This window comes from Hippocampus guttulatus, chromosome 15 (genome assembly GCF_054856545.1).
Source record: "Hippocampus guttulatus isolate MCC_2025c chromosome 15, RoL_Hgut_1.0, whole genome shotgun sequence".
NCBI classification, from domain to species: Eukaryota; Metazoa; Chordata; class Actinopteri; order Syngnathiformes; family Syngnathidae; genus Hippocampus; species Hippocampus guttulatus.
In genome coordinates this window covers 4,869,055-4,890,928 of record NC_141275.1, presented here as the reverse complement: position 1 = coordinate 4,890,928, position 21,874 = coordinate 4,869,055, and the positions used below count along the sequence as shown (strand labels likewise).

The following is a 21,874-nucleotide window of genomic DNA, read 5'->3' as shown; positions in this document are numbered from 1 at the left end:
TGCATTCTTTCAACAAACAAATCGACAAATAATACGGCGCATGTGCATCACACACTAAAGACAAAAGTGACCAGCAAAACATCCGAATGTTCACACACATCCCGATGACTTCAAATGCATTCCCTTTTTGGCAGTACAATGCCATCACTATTTATGTCGGATATTCTGAAGTGATTTTGGTCATTATCAAGAAAACCTTTGGAAAATGTCTCATCCAGGTCAGGTGGACAACAAGCAAGACACTGTTTACTATGCGTAGATTCCCAGCTGCTGCTTGTCCAAAGCCTGGATTAATTATTTTTTTTTTTAAAGTCGATTGTTTCAGGAAGGTTATCCAGTATAAAAATCATTTGTGAGTTATTTTCTGTGGTGACCCCTGACAGGAAAAGCCAAAGGTAACCTCTTTATATTTGGGAATATTCTAACTATAATAGCACCAGGAAGCAATTCCACAAATTTTCGATATGACATGTATAAAGGCCAAACTCTCTTTACTATAATGCTTGTCCTATTTCGGGTCGCAAGTGTGATGGAGCATCTCCCATCTGATTTTGCGAGAGAAGTGTCATCGATCATGAAAAAAATGCCAGGAAATCACAGTGCACAAATGAGAAACAATCATTCATCATATCAATGGAAACTATACCGCGTTTAGTTGTTTTATGGCGCCCACCTGTATCAATACGGCTGGATTTTTTTTCGATGTAGATCTTGCACCAAGCTAGGTTTTAATCCAATGATGCCGTTAGGGAAGTGTCTTCGGTTGTATTAATGATATGCTATATGTCCGAATGGTGGGCATAAAAGACCACATTTCTTTTCTGAAATGAGACATGAGATGGTGAGAGTTAGTCAGGAGTGGTCATTAGTGTTTTCAGAAGAGCAAGAGTAATTATCAGCCTGAAGAATGGGAAAAGTTTGTGTGTGTGTGTGTGGGGGGGGGGGGGGGTGGTGTGCGTTTGTGTGTGTGTACTTTTTTTTAAAAGTAATATCGAGGAATAGCAGTGTGCTATGAAATGTCTGCAATATAGTTCCATACTACCACTACTGCTGCTGTTGTTGTGTTGTTGACTTTTGTATTTCTAAAACCGTTATTTTATTTTTTTTAACGAAATGCACTGAGGAGTGGCACCCAAATTTCGTTGTATGCAATACAGCGACAATAAAGGCGATTCTGATTCTGATTCCGAAAAGATAAATGTTTGGATTATGCCAGTTTATTTAAATACATTTTTGAATTTTTTTAAATGCTTCATGATTATTCAGGCGGCCCGGTAGTCCAGTGGTTAGCACATCGACTTCACAGTGCAGAGCAGGCTTATTGAACACACTAAATTGTCCCTAGGTGTGAGTGTGAGCGCGCATGGTTGTTCGTCTCTGTGTGTCCTGCGATTGGCTGGCAACGGGTTCAGGGTGTCCCCCGCCTACTGCCCGACGACGGCTGGTATAGGCTCCGGCACTCCCCGCGACCCTAGTGAGGATTCAGCCGTTCGGAAAATGGATGGATGGATAATTATTCAATGGTTAGAATTTCTAAATGTTTATCTTTCCTCATTTTTAAAACCATTTTGTCACCTTCTCTCGGCTAACTCTCAAGTTATATTATCATTGAAGTAGTCTCTTTGCTTGACACTTTATGCTCTGTTTTTGTTCATTGTCATTTATTTCTATACATCTAAGTGATTTTAGGGTGGCACGGTGGACGACTAGTTCGCACGTCCGCTCACAGTGCAGCGGTGCAGGGTTCGATTCCGGCTCCGCCCTTTCTGTGTGGAGTTTGCATATTCTTCCCGTGCCTGTGTGGGTTTTCTCCGGGTACTCCGGTTTCCTCCCACATTCCAAAAACATGCATGTCAGGCTGGTTGAACACTCTAAATTGTCCATAGGCGTGAGTGTGAGCGTGGATGGTTGTTCGTCTATGTGTGGCCTGTGATTGGCTGGCAACCAGTTTAGGGTGTCCCCCGCCTATTGCCCAAGGACAGCTGCGATAGGCACGCCCTGTGAACCTTGTGAGGATACACAGATCAGAAAATGGATGGATGAACCAAGTTTGCTCTTGCAGAGTAACGCTTTATTTTATTTCATTTATTTATTGTAGTCATTGTCATCCTTGAAGGCGATATGATTGCTAATTAATATTCATTGGCAGAAATACTGGCTGCGGTGGCTCCACATGACTTGACTTCGATTCCATGTCCAAGAGGTGCAACGGAGACAAGTCGCAGCCGCACGTGTGTCCGTGTTTGCCGAGAGCACGCCGTTAAATTCAACCACGTGCACACGCGCGCGCGCGCGCTTGACTCCTCCCCCGCAATGATTAAATGCCGCCCGGCCGTCTCAGGTCCTTGCAGTTGAAATCAGTCATGACGGGGGAGCTGTGAGCTGGGACCTTTTCGCATCGTAGCGCGTAGACATAGTACATCCGATTTTCTTTCCCGGACGGTGTTGACAACCAAGAAACATGAAGACCATCCTTGCCGCATACTCGGGCGTGCTTAAAGGTAAGCACCGGTGCGGGGAAGGCTGCACCAGGAGCTCCTGAATTGCACGGATCAAACAAATTAGTTCTCATTCCTGGACACAGCATACTTAAATACTTCTATAAATATATACAGCTCGTACATGCTCGATTTTCTGATTAGGATGATTAATGCAATGTCTTTTTCCGTGTTGTTATATTATTTTGATTGTGAAAAATAAGGATATGAGAAATGTGTATATTTGGGGTTGACAGATCCTTCACGTGTGTCATCCTTAATCCAAAATTACAGCAGCACCAGTGATTTAGAGACTAGAGAAACTTTGTCATGTTACATGTTACACAGTAAATATAGAAGTTGATTGCCATGAGGAGGAAAAAAAATGAAAAGAGAACAGTCATGCAAATGTATATCTTTCGCAGCACTTATTTTCCTACGCATACTTTTGTTCAGTCCACACGTGCCGGCTGTCACTATGCGGACGAGGGCATGCCATGTTTGTGTACTTTTCTGTCTGCTGACCAGTTCGATCTGGATCAGCGAGATCATCGGAGATCAACTGCCAGCAAAATGTTTTGCCTAAGTGGTGACGGTGGCCCTAAGTAGTCATGGGGTCTTAGATTGCAGGTACGGTGCCCTAGGGCCGGGTTATTTTCAGTGTGGAATAATGGGATTAGTCAAATCTTCGGAGGGATGCGTTCTTGTTTGGATCTCGGTCAGACTTCACTCTTACTGTTGATTTTCCCATGAATAATTCGTTCTTACCCCACTGCAAGCAGTCCTCTCACATGTTACTTTATGGCTTCAGTGTACTTTGTAATTTGACTGCAAGGGATGGATGGAAATAACAGTTACCTTTACCTTTAATTCCTTCCAACACTTGACAGGATGTGATTCATGACAGGATGTGACCACCAAGACTCTGAACACATTTTTTTTTTCCCTGCAACTTTCATCGTGCTTCTACAGAAATGTTCTTTTCTTTCTTTTGCGATTTCTGTCCAGGCACCGGCTCCAGCATCCTATCCTCCCTGCAGGACCTGCCTTTGGCTTTCTGGCCATGTGGATCCAAGATAGAGAAACATCTCCAGGTCATCGCCGTGCTGCAGTGGGTCATCACCTTCTTAGCCTTAGGTATGTGTGTCGGTAATGGTACATTTGAGTTAAGTTGGAAGAAAGTCCACAAAAACCTAAAGAAATAGCATGCAGTCTCATTAGTGCCAAGTAGGTCAGATCACTAAGCTGCATACTCGTGCTTGGGCCTTGTGGAGATTCTGTCCTCTTTAAACTGATTTCATTGGATATTTTTGAATTCCCACTTTTCACGGTAGCCCACTCCTCTTTTTTTCAGGGGCAGTCTGCACTGTTCTGCTAATCTACATGTTCTGTACCGATTGTTGGTTTATCGCTGCCCTTTACACCTCCTGGCTCATTGTTGACTGGAACACCCCGAAACAAGGTATTTTCACAGCGTCTCTCATTGTTTTTTATGGAGAACAAACATGTGATGTGACTCTACTAATCTCATGATGATAGCGGATTTACGGGCCATTACCCCCCCCCCCCCCCCCACCACCTCCCCCAAAAAATCTTCATAATTTCAACAAAAAAAAGGGACCTCAATTGCGTCATTATATCACCAGTGAGTGGTTGTGGTTTTTGAGGTGTGAAATTGATTGGGCGATGCACGTACAAAGATTCTCTGCACTGTTTGGTAATCAATGCTATGAGTGTGCTTTTTTTGCAGCTGTGTGAATGAAGGGAAATACTTGTTGGGAATATTGACACAAGAGCCTACCAATGTTATAATATAGTTTGTCTTGCTAAACGATTTAAAAAAACAAACAAAACATCCAGAAGGATACAAAAAACAATTCCGTAAAATTTGTTCATTGACTGATGGGACAAGTCAGTCAACTAATGCGAAGTTCGTTGGATTGGTCAATTTTTCAGTCGAATGTTGGCCAAAGTCAGGGGGGGGGGGGGGGGTTGCCTCTGTCATTAGCGATATTTAGCGACTTTCACCATCAGAGAGAGATTTCGATAATGTAGAAATGAATTATGTGAAAATGTAACACAAAAGACTTTATTGCATATTGCGACACGTCTTACAACAGTTTACAAATGCTAATGACAGAAACATGCCACGATTAGCAAACTGCTGGATTTGCACATTCAAAATTTTGAGATCCGCATCATAAATTGATTACCTAGGTGTTCTTCTGAACAACAAACTGGACTGGTCTACAAACACGGACAACCTGATTACGAAAGGACAGAGCCGACTCTTCCTACTCAGGAAACTGAGGTCTTTTGGGGTTCAGGGGCCGCTCCTCAAGACTTTCTATAACTCGGTGGTGGCCTCGGCCATCCATTATGGCATTGTCTGCTGGTCAGGCAGCATCTCAGCCCGGGACAGAAAGAGACTGGAGCGACTGGTCAGGAAGGCCAGTTCTGTCCTGGGCTGCTCCCTTGACACTCTGGAGGAGGTGGGCAACAGAAGGATGCTAACTAAGCTAAAAGCTATGATGGACAGTCCCTCCCACCCTCTCCAGCCCGCCCTGACGGCACTTGGTAGCTCCTTCAGCCAGAGACTGTTACACCCGCGCTGCAAGAAGGAGAGATACAGACGCTCGTTCCTACCAACTGCTGTCAGGCTGCTGAATAAAAAATAGCAACAATAATATTTAATAATTGAATGATGTGGAAAACAACTGTAAATAGCACTGCGATTTATCCATTTTGTATTTATATTGCACTTAATTGGACGGTGTTTGTTTGTTTTTTCTTCTTCTTTCTGCCTACATTCTTGCTGCTGGAGGCTGTAAATTTCCCCAGTGTGGGACTAATAAAGGATATCTTATCTTATAAATGTTCTCAAAATGACATTATCCTTTTTTGTATCGATTCAGCTCTCTGAAAGGACTGTGATAGATTCAAAAATACTTTTTTATAATTCGTTTTTATGACATTACACAGTTAGCCCATGAAAGCTTTCAATTTGTACCGTAATATACATTTTAAGCCATATTGCGTTGGAGAGGGAAGCTAGTCTGCTTCCTGACTACTGTTCAGGTGCCCTTGAGCAAGGCACCAAACCCAGCACCAGCAATGCTATACTATACTATACTATACTATATTATACTAGATTCAATTGAATAATACACAGACTAGAGTTAAAAAATAAATAATAATTGTAATATTTTTTTATGACCAGGTGGGAGGAGATCTTCATGGGTCAGAAGTTGGACAGTGTGGACATACTTTCGAGACTACTTTCCAATAAGGGTAAGAGATCTCAACGGTTTGTTGTTTATCACTGAGACAACCTCACTTTTGATAAAGCATCGAAGTTCATGGAATGGCCAAAAAGAAAAGAACACTAACTGCTGAGCAGGTTGCTGTTCATTTCTGATTATGTTTAGGTATGACTTAATAGATAAAAGGTATCAGACTTAGGTTCACCTATCAGATCTCTTTTAAGGCCTTGATGTAACTTTGTCCTGTCTGATAGACTAAAAGGTGAAAAGCGTTTTTGGAACACATTATCCTCCTACATTACAGACCAAAGCCCGAGTGTTTTTATCTTAGGACTTTGGATGTTACTAGGGATTTCATTTCATGTCCAATTACTCTTCAGTGAGATCCACAATATATTGTGCGGATTGCACTATCTATAGTGTGTTGACGAAACCAAGGGGATGGACTTGAAGTGATGCAGTTCGAGGTTGAACTTTGCCCATCACATTGATCTGTACTTGCATTGTGCCCTGTGGACCTTAGGACCATTTTCTGTGTTGCTGTTGTTGTCGTCATCTTGAGAAATATCAGTGATGCAAAAGGAACAAATCCCAGGCGTAAAGAAATCTTTGCTGAGGTCTGCTTTTAAAAGTTAATCTCTTGAAACGGTATTCACTTGCCCCTCCCCAACACACATGTGCACACACACACACACACACACTGTATTTTAGAAGTACCGGAATATTTCTGCAGGGTAATCAATTTGTAAATTGCTTCCTATCAATTGTGAACAACTGACTGTTATTTACACGAGCTGGAGGCTGACTGAGCAAAGTTTAAAGGAAATCAGGAGTTTGACCGTTATGAAAGCAGTGATAGGCCGTTCTGGGCAAATCTCGAAAGGCTCGGTTCTCGTTGCTGTATTTGGAGAACCCAAAGAATGGTGTTCCTTGGCATTGACGTTACTCCCCATGACAACCAGGTGGAGTTTTGTGATACTAAGGAGATCTTGAAGGTGATCTCATTTGCTAATGTGGTTATGCAACTGTTGTTTGAGCAGCTCCTCAGTCTTGTGTAAACAGTGAGTCGACTCTTAAGTCTGCCGAACAGATCAGGACACGGTTAACGTCGTCTTGTTCAGATTAATTGATCACCATAACATGCAAAGTTAAAAATGTACTACGTGCAAAAAAAAAAAACTTGAACTACAAAGTTAAGTTTTATTTTCTTGTTCATGGCAGCCTGAACAGGTGCGCGTGAACTGCTTACTGGGTCATTATTTTATAAGGGCAGACGAAGCATGATCCATTGATAAGGATGTCCTGGTTTCTTCGTTGCTAATGAACAAACATTTGAATTCAGGGCACAGATGAAAAAGACAGGGTGTCACAAATTATTCATTGATGTATTTAGTTATTTGTATCAGTGTATCTTACGCAAGCGTAGGTAAATACTTGAAAAAGAAAAGCTTTTTTTTGTCAAAATAGACGGAAGGTTTTTGGTGTTGTCGATAATATAAAAAAAATAAATAAAATAAAGGCAAAGTTGATTCATCGATGAGGCCATTGAGATACATACATTTATTTATATATATATATATATATATATATATATATATATATATATAAGATAATATATATATGTGTGTGTGTGTACAGTATGTGTGTACATATATATACAGTATAATATGTATATATACTGTATATGTGTATATATATATATATACTGTACATGTGTGTGTGTGTGTACGTGTGTATGTATAGATACCATATATATATATATTTTTTTGTACAACAATCAACCTTTTTCGCATCTGTGGATTGGCAAAATACAATGCAACTCACTGTTATGCCATTACACGGAATGTCATTGTTCAAATTAGCAGGAGCCCCACGCAAGTTTCTCTTCAACAAACCGGCCGGTGTTATTTTGCTTTCCCTCTTGTGTTGGCCGGGCCGTTTGCTTCTAATCATGCCGTGGCAGCAGAACGAGTGAGCCGAAAGTCCTCCGTAAATTGGAAGACAGATGGGGAGTCGTAAAGTCGACTAGTCCACTAGTCGATTCAACCACTATTTCAAATGGACATCCATTTTTTGGACTTATTTCTCAAAGATACTGATTTAATTCCACCTGACTTTTAGCTGTGTACCAGAAGAATAGTGGTAAATGGTGTACTGCGTTTTTCTGTCCATTCAGTTTAGCCCATAAGTGTGAAAGTCAAGGCCCGGGGGCCAGATCCGGCCAGCCACATCATTTTATATGGCCCGCGAAAGCAAATCATCTGTGTCAACTTCCATGATCCTTCTTGAATCTGGACCGAAATCTGAAATTGTCATACGTAATAAATAAGGGTAACATTTTGCAATACGTTTGTTACCCTGTTTACACTCACTCGAGCAATCATTTAACAATGCTTGACTGACTTCAAAACTAGTGAGCCATCTTTTACTTGTTTTTTTTTTTTGTGTACAAGTAATAATACGATGTGATGATTAAGCATTTATTCGGTTTCACTGTCGTAACGGCCCTCCGAGGGAAGATGCATCTCCAAAGTGGCCCACGACAAAAATGAGTTTGACACCCCTGGTTTAGCCGTTAAGTATTTATTTATTTATTTATTTGCACATTTTGTTGAATTTTCAGATCGTTGGAGAGATAATTGTCTCCTATCAGCCTACAAAATTATATGCATTTTTGGGAACACCCTTAATGACTTTCTATATTTATGTAGACAAAACACATTTTCATGGACAAGCAAACTAAGAGTTGCATTTACGTTGTCATTGTTTTTCTTCTTTTAAACCTTCCTTGTTGTGTTGTTTCCCCAGCTAATTAAAACCCACAACCTGCTGCCCAATCGAAATTATATCTTCGGCTACCATCCCCATGGCATCTTCTGTTTTGGAGCTTTCTGCAACTTTGGAACAGAGGCTACAGACTTCTCCAAGAAATTTCCAGGCATCAAGCCCTCTCTAGCAACTTTGGCAGGGAACTTCCGAATGCCTGTCCTCCGAGACTACCTGATGTCTGGAGGTGAGCGCTCTTCTTATGAGCTATTCTAAAGGGAAGATAATGCTGATAATTGTATCTGTCAGACAACAAATCTTTGCCCTTTTGCTGAGCTGATATTGCTTCTGTTGACTTCGCTTTACTTTGTTTGTCCGCCAAAACGTGATCGAGTAAATGTGTGTTTCACTTTCGGGTTACTTTAGGACAGTATTTCCCAATCTTACAGTCAGGATCCATACACATGTGCAAGTGCATACATACTAGGGATGAAATAATGACCATTTAAATAGTTAATTACGGTAAATAGTAAATGATAAGCCAAAATATACGGTTGATTATGTATTTTGGTTTTAAGGTCAAGGTTTAGTTTCGATGAAGTTACAGCAAGTAGACAAAGTCAAAAATAAAATTGCTTGTCATTTGGGTAAACATCAACTGATTTTAGGACATTAAAATAAATTTAAAAAAGAAAAAAAGCAAAATTTCTACCGGTAAAGACAACCAGAAGTAAAATATTCTGCGTGCTCCAGCTCACCCGCACTTTAATGAGATTAAAGGGTACGAATAGCGAATGGAGGGTTGCATGAGAAAAAAAATCCAAAATAAACTTAATGTATACATATGATAAAATAGAAATACAATAATCTAACACAATTTTACTATTAACTTATTAGCAAAGCGCAGCACCCATGTTGGAGGAAATTATAGACATTTTTTAAATAAGTTAACAATCTAATCATTAACATGCCACGCCTAATTTTATTTAAGAGCTCCGAAGCTTCACAGTACATTTCTTGCAGTACACTTTACTCTAAAGAGACTATATTGGGTCCCAGTCTAAAAAGAGTAAAATTTAAGAATAAGATATTAATGAACCCACGACCTTCAGATTGGGAAACTGCCACTCCGCCACCTGAGCCATGCCACTACTACTGTGACTTGGTAAATCGCTGTCTCCAAGACCCCAATTACTTGGTTCTCCTTTTGGACTTTCAAGAATTTCAGTTGACACCGGTGATTTTCTAGCTCACAGTAGGATAGGCAAGACTCTGTGGTAGGGTGGCCATCTCTCAATCTGAAGGTTGTGGGTCCGTTTTTCAACACATCAGTGACATTTTTTAAAAAATATATAAATAACCTGATACTAAATAAGTAAAATGTACTCAAAAACTCCCCTTGAAAATTTTACTTAGAATTTCTGAGTGAAAAAAAACCAGAACTACATTTTTTTTCCAAAGTCGGTATTGCTCCAAATTTTTGTCAGTGTTCTCTTGAATTGTACTCTGTTTTGACTGGGACCCAAAACAGTCTTAATCCATCCATTAACTGAACCGCTCATCCTCACTAGGGTCGCGGGGAGTGCCGGAGCCTATCCCAGCTGTCGTTGGGCAGTAGGCGGGGGACACCCTGAACCGGTTGCCAGCCAATTGCAGGGCACACGGAGACAAACAATCATTCGCGCTCACAATCCATCTTTCGAACAATTTAGAGTCATCACTTAAACTACCGCACATATTTTTGGGAATGTGGGAGGAAACCGGAGTACCCAGAGAAAAACTGCGAAGTCACTGGAAGCAAAAGCACCAGATATTTAGTGCAATAAGGTTTTATTCAGGTTCCCCCCCCCCCCCCCCCCCCCGAGTTGTGAAATGCAAGATTTGTTTTAGTTTTTACATTCACATTGTTTCCTTAGTTGAATTTCATCTTTGCTGTATTCTTATAATTCCAACGACAATAAAAGTTGGGTGTGTGCGCATGCGAAAGAACTCATATCTGCTCACAATTATCTGCCTAGTTTAGATGCATAATAGCAGGAACACACCTTTTCACCGCACACTTCCATGAGCCCAAAAAAATTTGGGATTCTGACTTGATTTCACAAAACCACAACAAAAGACTGCACATTTGGTTTTGGTTGCCGTTAATCTCCCCTCAAATGTTTCAGGTATTTGTCCTGTCAACAAGGATTCCATCGATTACCTGCTGTCATGCAACGGCACAGGAAATGCAGTGATCATTGTTGTCGGAGGCGCAGCGGAGTCCTTACACAGCGCGCCAGGCATGCACTCTGTCATCCTGAAGAACCGGAAAGGCTTTGTGAGAATGGCACTCCAAAAAGGGTGAGCGGGCATGACTTGGCACAATCCATTTTCAGATTCAAATATCAGTTGGGGGCGGCCTGGTGGTCCAGTGGTTAGCAATTGGGTTCAATTCCCGCTCCGGCCTCCCTTTGTGGAGTTTGCATGTTCTCCCCGGGCCTGCGTGGGTTTTCTTCGGGTATTCCGGTTTCCTCCCACTTTCCAAAAACATGCATGGCAGGCTGATTGAACCATCTAAATTGTCCCTAGGTGTGAGTGTGAGTGCGAGTGCGAATGGTTGTTTGTCTCTGTGTCCCCTGCAATTGGCTGGCAACCAGTTCAGGGTGTCTCCCGCCTACTGCCCGCTAATAGCTGGGATAGGCTCCAGCACATCCCCGCGACCCTTGTGAGGATAAAGCGGATCGGAAAATGAATGAATATCAGTTGGAGGAATTCATCAAATCAAAGCTTATCTCGTTCCCATGTACGTTACCTAAATCACGTTGTGCCCTTTTAAAGAGGGCATACAAAAGTCGGTAGTACGCATTTTATTGGTAGTGGCCTGCAGAGAACCCAAACAACCCTGATTATGTCAAATATCACTGAGGATTATGAACGGGTTTCACCTTTTAAAGCAGATTAGAGCTAGGTAGAAAACAAATGCAGTTATGCAGACATTACAACATAACAGCTTTGTAAATGTTCAGACGAATGTGCTGCTTGGGGTACTATACCTCCCTCTGAATTTAGCCAACAACTGCTGCCTACTCCACTGTGATTATTATTAAGATAAGATAAGATAAGAAAACCTTTATTAGTCTCTCAATGGAGAAATTCCCAATTCACAGCAGCAAAGTTATGAAAGGAAGAAGTAGAACAACAAAATATAGGAGCTGCTGGAAAGGCAGCCACTCGCGCGGCGCCATTTTGAAGTCAAAATAACAAAAATAACACAACACATAGGACACAGACAGTCGTGCAATCTTCACCACTTTTCTGCATACACTTTGTTGTCTGAAGCAGTTCTAGATGAAAGAGGAGAGGATCAAAGTGTCCTTTCACCAGTGGATCAGAGACGTCATGCTGAAAATGTGCACACGTCTGCTACAAGCTAAGTTTTGAAAGCAAACACGAAGCTGTAGCGTCCATTGACGAAAAGAGATTAGTTCACTTCTCCTGTCCCACATAATCCGCTTCAAACTCCAAGCCGCGACTCCCAGTTCCAAATCCGCATCGGCGCTCCGCGCTAACGCTCCTTTCTTCTCATCGTCGGCTCCTCAAGCCTTACATCCATCCAGCCGCAGACCGTTCAACAGCACCGATCTCTCCGCTGAACAAAGCGGGGCTGTGAAAAATGCTGCCCATTACAGGCGCAAGACACAAGCGCCCCGGGACTGTCCAGCAACGACAGTCAAATGGCGCCGACATTCCTCCAGTCAAAAACAGTGCTGGTATACCCATGCTGCCGAGAAGGCGCAACCACCGAGCACAGAGTCTTGTCCTTGATGAATGTCGTGGCCAAAAAATGCTGAAAAAAGTCCACATCAGGTCCACACGACGTAAACAACACAAAGTGACAAAACAAACACAAAAACAACAAAAAAAAGCAAGGCTCATGAGAGCACTTGCTGACGGCTGCCTACTCGGGCGCCATCTTGACTTCAAAGTTTGAAATGAAGTTGGAATGGAAAACTCAATTACACGTTGTAGTTCAGGGTGGGAAAATCAAGCGAAAAAGCTTATGACGTTGCAGAAAATGACATAAATCATTTATAGCTGCCAAAACATAGATATGGTTCAATAATTGAGTAGAAGCTTAATAATTTGGCTACAAACACAAACCAGCCCCGGGCTTTCACCACTTTTGATGCAGGATCACATCTGAAGCATACTGATTTCATGTGTTTCTTGTTGGCAGCCATAACAACAACTTCCATCTGTTTTTTTTTCTAATTCTTGTCCATCCAGTAGGCTGAACAGCTGTTCATCTCGCAAAGAGAAACTAAAATTGCTTCTTTAATGTGCGGATAATGTTGTGAAATGTAATACAATACAATTAATACTTTATGTATGAAATAAGCGGCCCGATGGTAGAGTGGTTAGTGCGTCGACCTCACAGTGCAGAGGTTGTGGGTTCGATCGGCTCTGGCCTTCCTGTGTGGAGTTTGCATATTCTTCCCGTGCCTGCGTGGGTTTTCTCTGGGTACTCCGTTTTCCTCCCACATTCCAAAAACATGCATGGTAGGCTGATTGAACACTCTAAATTGTCCCTAGGTGTGAGTGTGAGCGCAGATGGTTGTTCATCTCTGTGTGCCCTGCGATTGGCTGGCAATGGGTTCAGGGTGTCCCCCGCCTACTGCCAGAAGACAGCTGGGATAGGCTCCAGCACCCCCCGTGACCCTTGTGAGGATAAAGCGGATCGGAAAATGGAAGGATGGATGGATGAAATGACACGCCAGCCATTTGAGCTTTTTTTTTAAACATGAATTTCTGTCGATGTCCTTAGGTCTGACTTGGTTCCAGTATATTCCTTTGGGGAAAACGATGCGTACAAGCAAGTAATCCTGGAAGAGGGCACTTACTGGAGAACTCTCCAGAAGAAGTTACAGAAGTTGTTAGGCTTCGCTCCATGCCTTTTCCACGGATGTGGCCTCTTCTTTGGCAACTCCTGGGGTATCGTGCCATACGGCAAACCGATCACAACCATAGGCAAGTGCACTTCAGCCTCTTTCCCTCGACATGTAATACGCCAATTGGCTAAACGGCTCGCCACAATGCTCAATGTGTTTGATTGTTTATTTTTATTTTTATTGCAGTCGGGGAGCCGATCACAGTGCCAAAAATGGAGGATCCGTCTGATGAGATGGTGGATCTTTATCACGCGATGTATGTTAAGTCCCTCCAGTGCCTGTTTGACAAGTACAAGACCCGTTTTGGCTTAAAGGAGAGTGACATTCTGTACATTGAGTGAAAGCATGAAGGGGAAACTCTAAACATTGAGAACTGTGTAACTTCTGACCCACCCCACCTTCAGACCGCTCCCCATCTCAGTCCAGCCCCGGAGCCTGATTGGGATCCTCTTTGGACTCTAATCTACTTGAGCACATTTTGCTTCCTGTCTCCCAAGCAAAAAAAAAAATAAATAAAGCATAGATTATCCTCAGGGATTGGCAGGTTTTGAGAAAATGGCACTGTGGCTTGGACCAACATTTGAACATGACACACTGTGGAATCCCTGAACACAAGTGCCTTTTGTGTGTATATTTACATTTTCTAACTGAAGGCATCCAACTATATTATGCGTGTCATGTAAATGCAGAGGTGAAGGTAAGAACTTCAAAATATATGCGTTGACATAATTCCCCACAAAGCTCTGTAAAATATTATTTTATAAAAGCACAACCAATGCATATTAAGTGTACCACTATGATAATCGGATGCACAAACCCACAGATGAATGGGGTTGCCAAAGAGCTATTGTGTCCGCACAAACACACATACAGCACCAAATGTCTTCTTAAGGAAAGCCTCTACTTCTCCATGGGATTCCTGTGTTGAAAATGCAATATATGTCTGCGTGTGATTTTTAGACTGCCATAAAGTATTAATTGTCTTCAATTTTGAGGAAAAAGAAGCCTGTGTCGGTGCTTGTCTCTTGAATGAATATTTCCAATGCACTTTGTCTCACCGATTCTATTACAGGGGTTTTGTCACAAGAAGAAGAAGAAGAAAAAAAAACTAAGGTTTTGACATAGAAGATGATTCTCATTTATTGTCCAAGTGGTATTCAAGTGTGGATGGATGTGTGCCGTGAAAAGTGAAGTAGTGGCCTTTATCTTCAAGTGTTTTTGGAGGGTTTACGACTGCATTCCAGAGTGAATAATATCAATAAACATACCCGTTTTTAAATTGAAGGCATCCTGGATTACTTTGCAAATATGCAGTCAGTGTTAATTGGGCAAAAAGGAAGGAAATGTCTTCCATAACGCCTTATGTGTATTTCCGGATATTGGAGGGTGTCACTCATAATAAAAAGTGTGATGGACTGTATGCCAAAAATCATCACACAATTTGGGTTTGGGATTGCCGTATATTAAAAGCAGTTCTTAATTTCTGACTGTCATTTGGAGATGAATGTCCACTGGTTTTGCTATTGTGAATTTAATATAAAGTTCAGTGTAATTCATGTGCGATACAACTGCAAGAATTGCACGGCAAAGATTTGTCTGTATGATGTGTGCCGAACTATCTTAAATTAAACTTTTGTATATTTTCAGAAGGAATGTATGTGGACGTTTTTTTTTTTCATTTGACAACAGCAACAAAGTCTCATTCTCTGGTCATACCTTATGGCTTAATATGTACTATTTCCGCTTTTATATGTGCACCAGAATACAAAATACTTTCTTCACCTCCTCCAAACTAAATACAGTACTTTATGCAAACAATTCCATTTGCCATTTTATCTGTTGTTGTATATTAAGTCTTATCTGAGCTCTGCAATTATTTCTCATTTTGCTCTGAGCACTCTTTATTGGCAATGTGATGTCTATAACTGGTAATCGTTTAAAAATATATTGACAACTACTGATTTAAACGGCAGTTTTAAATTCACACAACTCAGAAATTGCACATTTTGGTACTGGTGCTGGTATTTGATTCTTAATTGGCGCGGTTAGATTGATGGTGAGGAAAAAAATGTACGTTGTTGCAACTGATTACAATACAATATTTTCAAAGGTGGACCACAAGTTGAAATGGGAAAAATGGCTCTCTCCTGAGGACATATTGAATATTACACTCCCTCAAAATGGGATTGGAAATTTGTCAGGTCCACTTGACGTTCAATTTAGAGTACTGTAATTCCACTCCGTTGTCCTCATGTCCATGACACCATCAAATATTCTCTTCTCATATTCTCCCATATCACAAAAACTTGGGATAGTCTGTCAAATAAAGTCAAGGTCAATTAAGTAAATGTATTGTGCTTTTCAGATTCATCCAGATATTTTACCTGAAGGCCAAATGACCGTGCCCAACCTTTTGCACGGTGTAAATGTAGATACACCGTAGATACATAAATAAAGAAGCCACCGGGTAAATAAATAGTGTGACCAAAGTTATGGATGTTCCTGTAAAGTCAACCTAAAAATGTCCCATAAATTTGACACACCATAGAGAAGTCACAAGCCTACAAACTTTGAAAAGTAAAAAAAAACCCGGCAAGTATGCTGGTACGTGTCATTCAGTGGCTCACTCTACATGGCAGACATTTGAGCTAGTGATGTGTCGTTCGCGAACGAGCCGGCTCTTAAGGCCGGCTCTTTGAAGTGAACGATGGGAGCCGGCTCCTCATTGGGAGCCAGTCCGAATAGGAGCCGACTTTTTTTTTCTCCTGTTTTTTCCCCCCTTCGGTTAAAGCCGCACGTGATTGGTCAAGATCCGTGGTAGAAGAGGAAGGGGAGGGTTTTACACACACACACACACACACACACACACACACACACACACACACACACACACACACACACGCACACGCTGCAGTTTAGAGAAGGGGGAGGGGTTAGAGAAGAGACACACACAGTAGTGATGGAAATTCCGGCTCCTTTTAGGGAGCCGGCTCTTTTGGCTCGGCTCCCTAAAAAGAGCCGGCTCTTTCGGCTCCCAAATGGCTCTTCAGTTTTTTTGTTGCTTAAATTAATTTACTACCAAAAATAACGTAATATTATGCGTAAAATGAATTACTAATGCAAAAAAATAGACAGTATATCACATATTTATTATTTATATGGCTTTATGTATATTCTTTCTTCTTATATTCTTACAAATTTTAACTTATAATTTGTTGTGTGGTATTCAAAGCTTACTTATGTTGTTTTACTGTAAATAGTTAAAAGCTTATAAATATACACATTCAGAGATTGGAACTTTTTGTTGACCTTGTTTTGATATGGGTCTTTGTACTTTGTTTTTATTTTAGTAGCACTCCATGTTGTACTCCATGTTGAGTATGTTCAGAAGAATATACATAAAGCCATATAAATAATAAATATTTGATATACTGTCTATTTTTTGCATTAGTAATTCATTTTACGCATAATATTACGTTATTTTTGGTAGTAAATTAATTTAAGCAACAAAAAAACTGAGGAGCCATTTGGGAGCCTCTTTTTAGGGAGCCGAGCCAAAAGAGCCGGCTCTCTAAAAGGAGCCAGAATTCCCATCACTAATTTGAGCACACTTCTTGATGGTTAATAGTTATGTTGCACTCACAATGCATTACATCTCAATATTACAGAAGTGTGACAAACAAAACACAACACTTAGGGATATGAATAATGACAGAACTTTTCTGTAAATTGTTGGATCAGGGAAGATGCATTTTTTAGCGCTGCTGGCATAGCAGGATAGCTGAATGGACGCTACAGTGGTTTAAATTCGATAGGTGCTATTTTAGCGTAGCCACGCCCCCCAGCCCCACGGGGGGAAAAAAATCAGGAAAGATGAAAGGGTGAAAAACTGTTTAACTCAACAACTGTGTACTACACAGTCCCCAGTGTTTTAACATATTCGGCAATTATCTTCAAACATAAGTTATGTATTTCTCAATCCATTAAAAATACATGCACTTTTAACCAAGTATCGCTTTGAATTACTTTACGCAAGACTGCACTTAGAGAACTGTACAGTATATATTTTCACTTATATCATTAGCTAATTTACCATTGTTTTGATGTAAAGAACGTCAGCGCCAACGCTAACTATAGACCTTAGAAAAATATTTTTTGTTATGCCAAGTAATCAAAATAGGTCTTGTTGTTTATAATTGAGAGCAAAAAAAATCAATCATTAATTCACTTTTATTTGAGTAAGAGTCAAAACACACAACTTGAGTACAGGGTGTGAGTAACTTTGCCACCGTGCACTGGTCTAGTCCTATCTGGCTGGTATTCACAAAACTACGGATGTAGTGGTTCAACCAATGAGTTTGTTCTCAAACAGTTCAATTGACTTTTGTGGTTTCACTTTTATGAACCAATCGGATTTTTATAAAATGCCAGGTATAAACCAGCTGCACCAAGTAATGCAACTGAATAAAACTGGCTCGTAAAGTCACGCTGTTTGAGGACTACTTCCTTATATTCCGCTGCTTTGACAGATTTCAATGTAGGCCCGCCCATGGTCGAAGAGCAACAGAAAAACTAACCAATAGTCTTACGAATCTTCAGTTTCGATCGTGGTTTCCTTACGACGGACGTTACATTTTAGCCAATCAGAAGCGTGTGCGTCACAGCACTTAACCGGAGACGGATTTCCGAACAGTGTAGCAAAATAGCCTTTCCAGTACTTTGTTTACGTCCTGTTGGTTAGCTGACAGTTGGGGTGGCTTGTTAGTTGCAAAAAGAAAAATAAAGGAAGAAAGGGGAAAAAACATTAGTGCGTTTCTCGTGCGGATGCCTTGATTTAAGACTGAAAGCCACGATATCCGTGGATGCTGATCATGGAATGTTTTGTTGAGTGAGGGCGCCCCGCTTCGATGCCGACAGGAGGATGAGCTCCATCACCGGTCGGGTTCTCGCCATCGCCACCGTCTCTGTTACCAACTCTGGAGCTTCATCATCCCGATCCTTGCACGTCGAGCTCACATCCCAGCAGGTATGCACAAAGGCTTTGAACACACCCTGACACAAATAAACATTCAGCTGACCGGCAGGCGACTCGGACAGTGCTGCCTTGGTCTCGGTGTCTTGTAAGAGTTGAGAATGTCAATTGCAACTGCTGCCTGGAGGAGTAAAGCGGGCCTGTCAGGCTAGCTCGGAAGCTAACAGCTGCTAGCTTGCAGGTCGCTAGCTTGGGTGAAACACCGAGTCCTCTAAAACCATTTACTCCGACATATTCGACTCGGTCTCCTGTTTTTCCGGGTTGTTTTCAAATTATGCATGGACTCACTTTTTTATCTCCCTGCAAGAAACACTTACGGGATTCCAGCAAGTAAACGTTGTGTTCGTGCTCCCAAGTGACAGGAAGAAAAACCATGGCATATGTCATTACCGGGGATTTGCTTGCACTGAATGAACATCGGAAACTTGAATAGTTTTCACCTGACGTTCACTAAAATGTGCCTGAAATAAGTTTACGATTCATTTGTCATTCGTTGACATCTCTCAGTGTAAAAGTTCCAAAGGCATGCTATTTCAATCACGAGTCTTTAACAAGAGTCGTGTACGTGCAAGCTCTCAAATGATTTAGAACTAATCATATTATGGCAATGTTGTACACTTGTTAATTTCATTGCTCGGCTCACCACGGCTGTAATCAAAGGTTATTGGGTTAACCTTACAGGAAAAGTGTAACGTCAACAACGTCCGACTAATTTACAATGCGACACTAATGGCTAAATGAATTTTTACCACTATGTACTTGTTTCACCAAATATGTTTAAAATTTGTTTACATATACATATGTGGTGATATAATACAGTACTATATATTCTAAGCCTGTCACTCACGTGTACTGTAGTCACATGGGCAGCATTAACAGAGTTCCGCAGTTTTCAGTCAGACTGGCCCATGTCAAATAGATTCGGTTCCATGAATGATGCGCTGTTGGGGAATACAATGTTTGTGCTTCTGTAACATATCGTCACTATTTCATTGTTTGCCATTATTTTCCTCAGTGAAATAGTTTTCCAATTTTGGGATGATTGTGCTAATCGAGGTATGGGTGGATGAAAAACAAAAGAGATAATAATAATCTTAGCAGTATTTGCATGACGACAGCCCTGCCCAGAAGCCCAGTCTGTCGTATTTTACAGTGTAAAGTAATTTGAGTCAAGTGACCAGCTCATAAGATTGTCTGCATATTTTCCTTGTCATTTCTTTTGATGTCACATGAATATTATGAGGGCATGAAGAGAATGTTCTCCTGTTGCTCCTGCACCAAGAGTGGATTCCCACGTTTGCAAAATCCCCTATTCACCTTCAACTAACTCTAATTAATTTTCGATTATTGTGTCGGGTTGCAATCAAGAATATCTGTTGGAATTTTTCTTCAATACGAGTGTTGTAATGAGTGGATTATTGAGGAGTTGTGCCATCGTGAGTGTCTGAGTGTATAGCTGTTATCATTTTCTTGTTCAGGGCCACAAAATTAGTTGAGACTGAATCAACAGCACCTTTACTGGTTGCCACGACCCCCAATTGATTTGAAATGCGCTCATCAAAAATCTATTGATTTATAAAAAACGATGAATTGTTTGCATAAAATGAAACCAAGAAATGGTCCCACCCTTTGTATTCATGTTCATTATGTAGATCCACATTCTTTAATGTGGTGATAAAGCAAACGAAGGGAAGCAAAATATTTTTAAACCGTTTGTTGAGAATAGTAAAAAAGTAAAAATGTGCTATATGGAAATCGCCTATGTATCTGATCATTTTAAGTCTATTTTCTTGCCCTTCGGGAGTTTGCTGTTAATCACAAGGTCTTTTATAGCTTGATTTTTGGGAGCATTCTTCCCTTTCACAGCAGTTTCACATTGCAGTCACAACCTTTTCTCTCTGCCTGGAGTTCACACTCATCCAGGCGTACTGACATTTGAAAGTCCCACATGGAACAATCAGTGTTCTTGTGTCTGAGGCTTTTAATCGTATAGGGAATCCCATGACTTCCATATAATCTCAGTATGACTGCAGGCGTGCAACTGAACCTGTCGTCACCAGGGACATGGTGCACCATTGTAAACACGTTTGCCCAAAGCCCGGGACATGATCAACTTTTGTATCGCGAATGTCATTTCCAATGTAATACGAGTTGGCACTGCCACCTGTATGGCATGGCAGTTTTTAGACAATGGATTAACAATGTTATTTTTAAGACCCGCAAAGGTTGAATCCAGGCAATAGGACGAAGAAAGTCCCGTTGCCTCGATTTGACCTTTGCAGATTACCATGACCTGGATGACTGAGAATCAACATAGAGTGTTTCTCAGGCTATAAAAGGTTGATTTATAACATGTGTAGACCAATTCCCCTGTTCTAATGCATCATTCCTTAAAAATGAAGTTAAGTGCTCAGTAATCTGGTTATAAAAGTCAAGGGTTTTTTCTGTGTTTAAATGTGAGTACCGTATTTTCTGGATTATAAATCCCTCCGGAGTATAAATCCCACTAGCCATAAAATGCATAATAAAGAAAAAAAAAGTATAAATCGCACTGGAGTAAAAATCACGTTTTGGGGGGTGGGGGGGGGGATTTATTTGATAACATCCAGTACCAAGAACAGACATGTCATCTTGAAAGGCAATTTAAAATAAAAATAAAATGGAGAACAATAGGTTGAATAAGTGTGCAATATGCATGACGCATAAACAACGACCTGAGAACGTGCCTGCTATTTTCACGTAACATATTAAGTGTTATTCAGATAACTATAGCATGAAGAACATGCTAACAACTATACCAAACCATGAGTGTCACTCCGAATCACTAAATCCAATGAAATCTTCACCATTCGTATCACTTTGAAACAACTCTGACAACTCCGGAGGTAGAAGATGCGGCGCTTCTTTTTCGACGTCGCTTACATCAGACTTATCGTCGATTTATCAACACAGACCTAGAGCGCCCTCTTGCGGTACAATGTGAAAATAACATGTGAAATGATGTACCGTATTTTCACGACCATTCGACGCACCGTATGGTTGGGCGCAGTCTCATTAATGGGTGCTATTTCTGTATTTTACACATAGACAAAACGCACTCTATTATTGGGCGCAATTTTAAAGTGGTAAAACATACGCCAGCTTAAACATACGGCATGCATGCGCGCACTCTAAAAACACGTTAGCTTGTAGCATACGGTAGCATGCCAAGACATACAGATACAAGCTAAAAACACGTTTTTAAAAAGGCAACGGAAAACTGAGTTCCGTTGTATTTTATTTAGCCATCGTACAATGTACTCACGTTTTTCGATCAATCATCACCCAGAAATCCATCCAAGTCCTCATCCTCTGTATCAGAATTGAACAATTGTGCAAGTACCGGTAATCCATCAAAAACGCCGT

At 41.0% G+C, this 21,874-nt stretch overlaps 2 protein-coding genes across 2 annotated transcripts in view; both read left to right on the top strand.

Annotated features, from left to right (window-relative positions):
* The first annotated feature begins 2,352 nt into the window (after positions 1 to 2,352).
* dgat2 (diacylglycerol O-acyltransferase 2) lies at positions 2,353 to 15,086 on the top strand. Its single transcript, XM_086131767.1, has 8 exons — positions 2,353 to 2,501; positions 3,486 to 3,614; positions 3,832 to 3,939; positions 5,698 to 5,768; positions 8,549 to 8,753; positions 10,675 to 10,849; positions 13,314 to 13,516; positions 13,624 to 15,086. Exons 1-8 carry the CDS (start codon positions 2,462 to 2,464, stop codon positions 13,776 to 13,778), a joined length of 1,086 nt encoding a protein of 361 aa, XP_085987893.1. The 5' UTR covers positions 2,353 to 2,461; the 3' UTR covers positions 13,779 to 15,086.
* A 3,020-nt stretch (positions 15,087 to 18,106) lies between these two features.
* The window catches only part of uvrag (UV radiation resistance associated gene), a 57,236-nt gene continuing 53,468 nt past the window's right edge, over positions 18,107 to 21,874 (top strand). Inside the window, exon 1 of the mRNA XM_086130995.1 lies at positions 18,107 to 18,463. Within this exon, the coding sequence (XP_085987121.1) occupies positions 18,359 to 18,463 (105 nt within the window). The 5' untranslated portion in view covers positions 18,107 to 18,358. The remainder of the gene's footprint in view (positions 18,464 to 21,874) is intronic.

Bases quoted from the DNA above. Each gene is read 5' to 3' on its own strand.
- dgat2 (XM_086131767.1), top strand. From the start codon at position 2,462: ATGAAGACCATCCTTGCCGCATACTCGGGCGTGCTTAAAG. The intron at 3,940-5,697 runs GTATTTTCACAG...TTTTATGACCAG, and splicing joins CTGGAACACCCCGAAACAAG to GTGGGAGGAGATCTTCATGG. The intron at 8,754-10,674 runs GTGAGCGCTCTT...CAAATGTTTCAG, and splicing joins AGACTACCTGATGTCTGGAG to GTATTTGTCCTGTCAACAAG.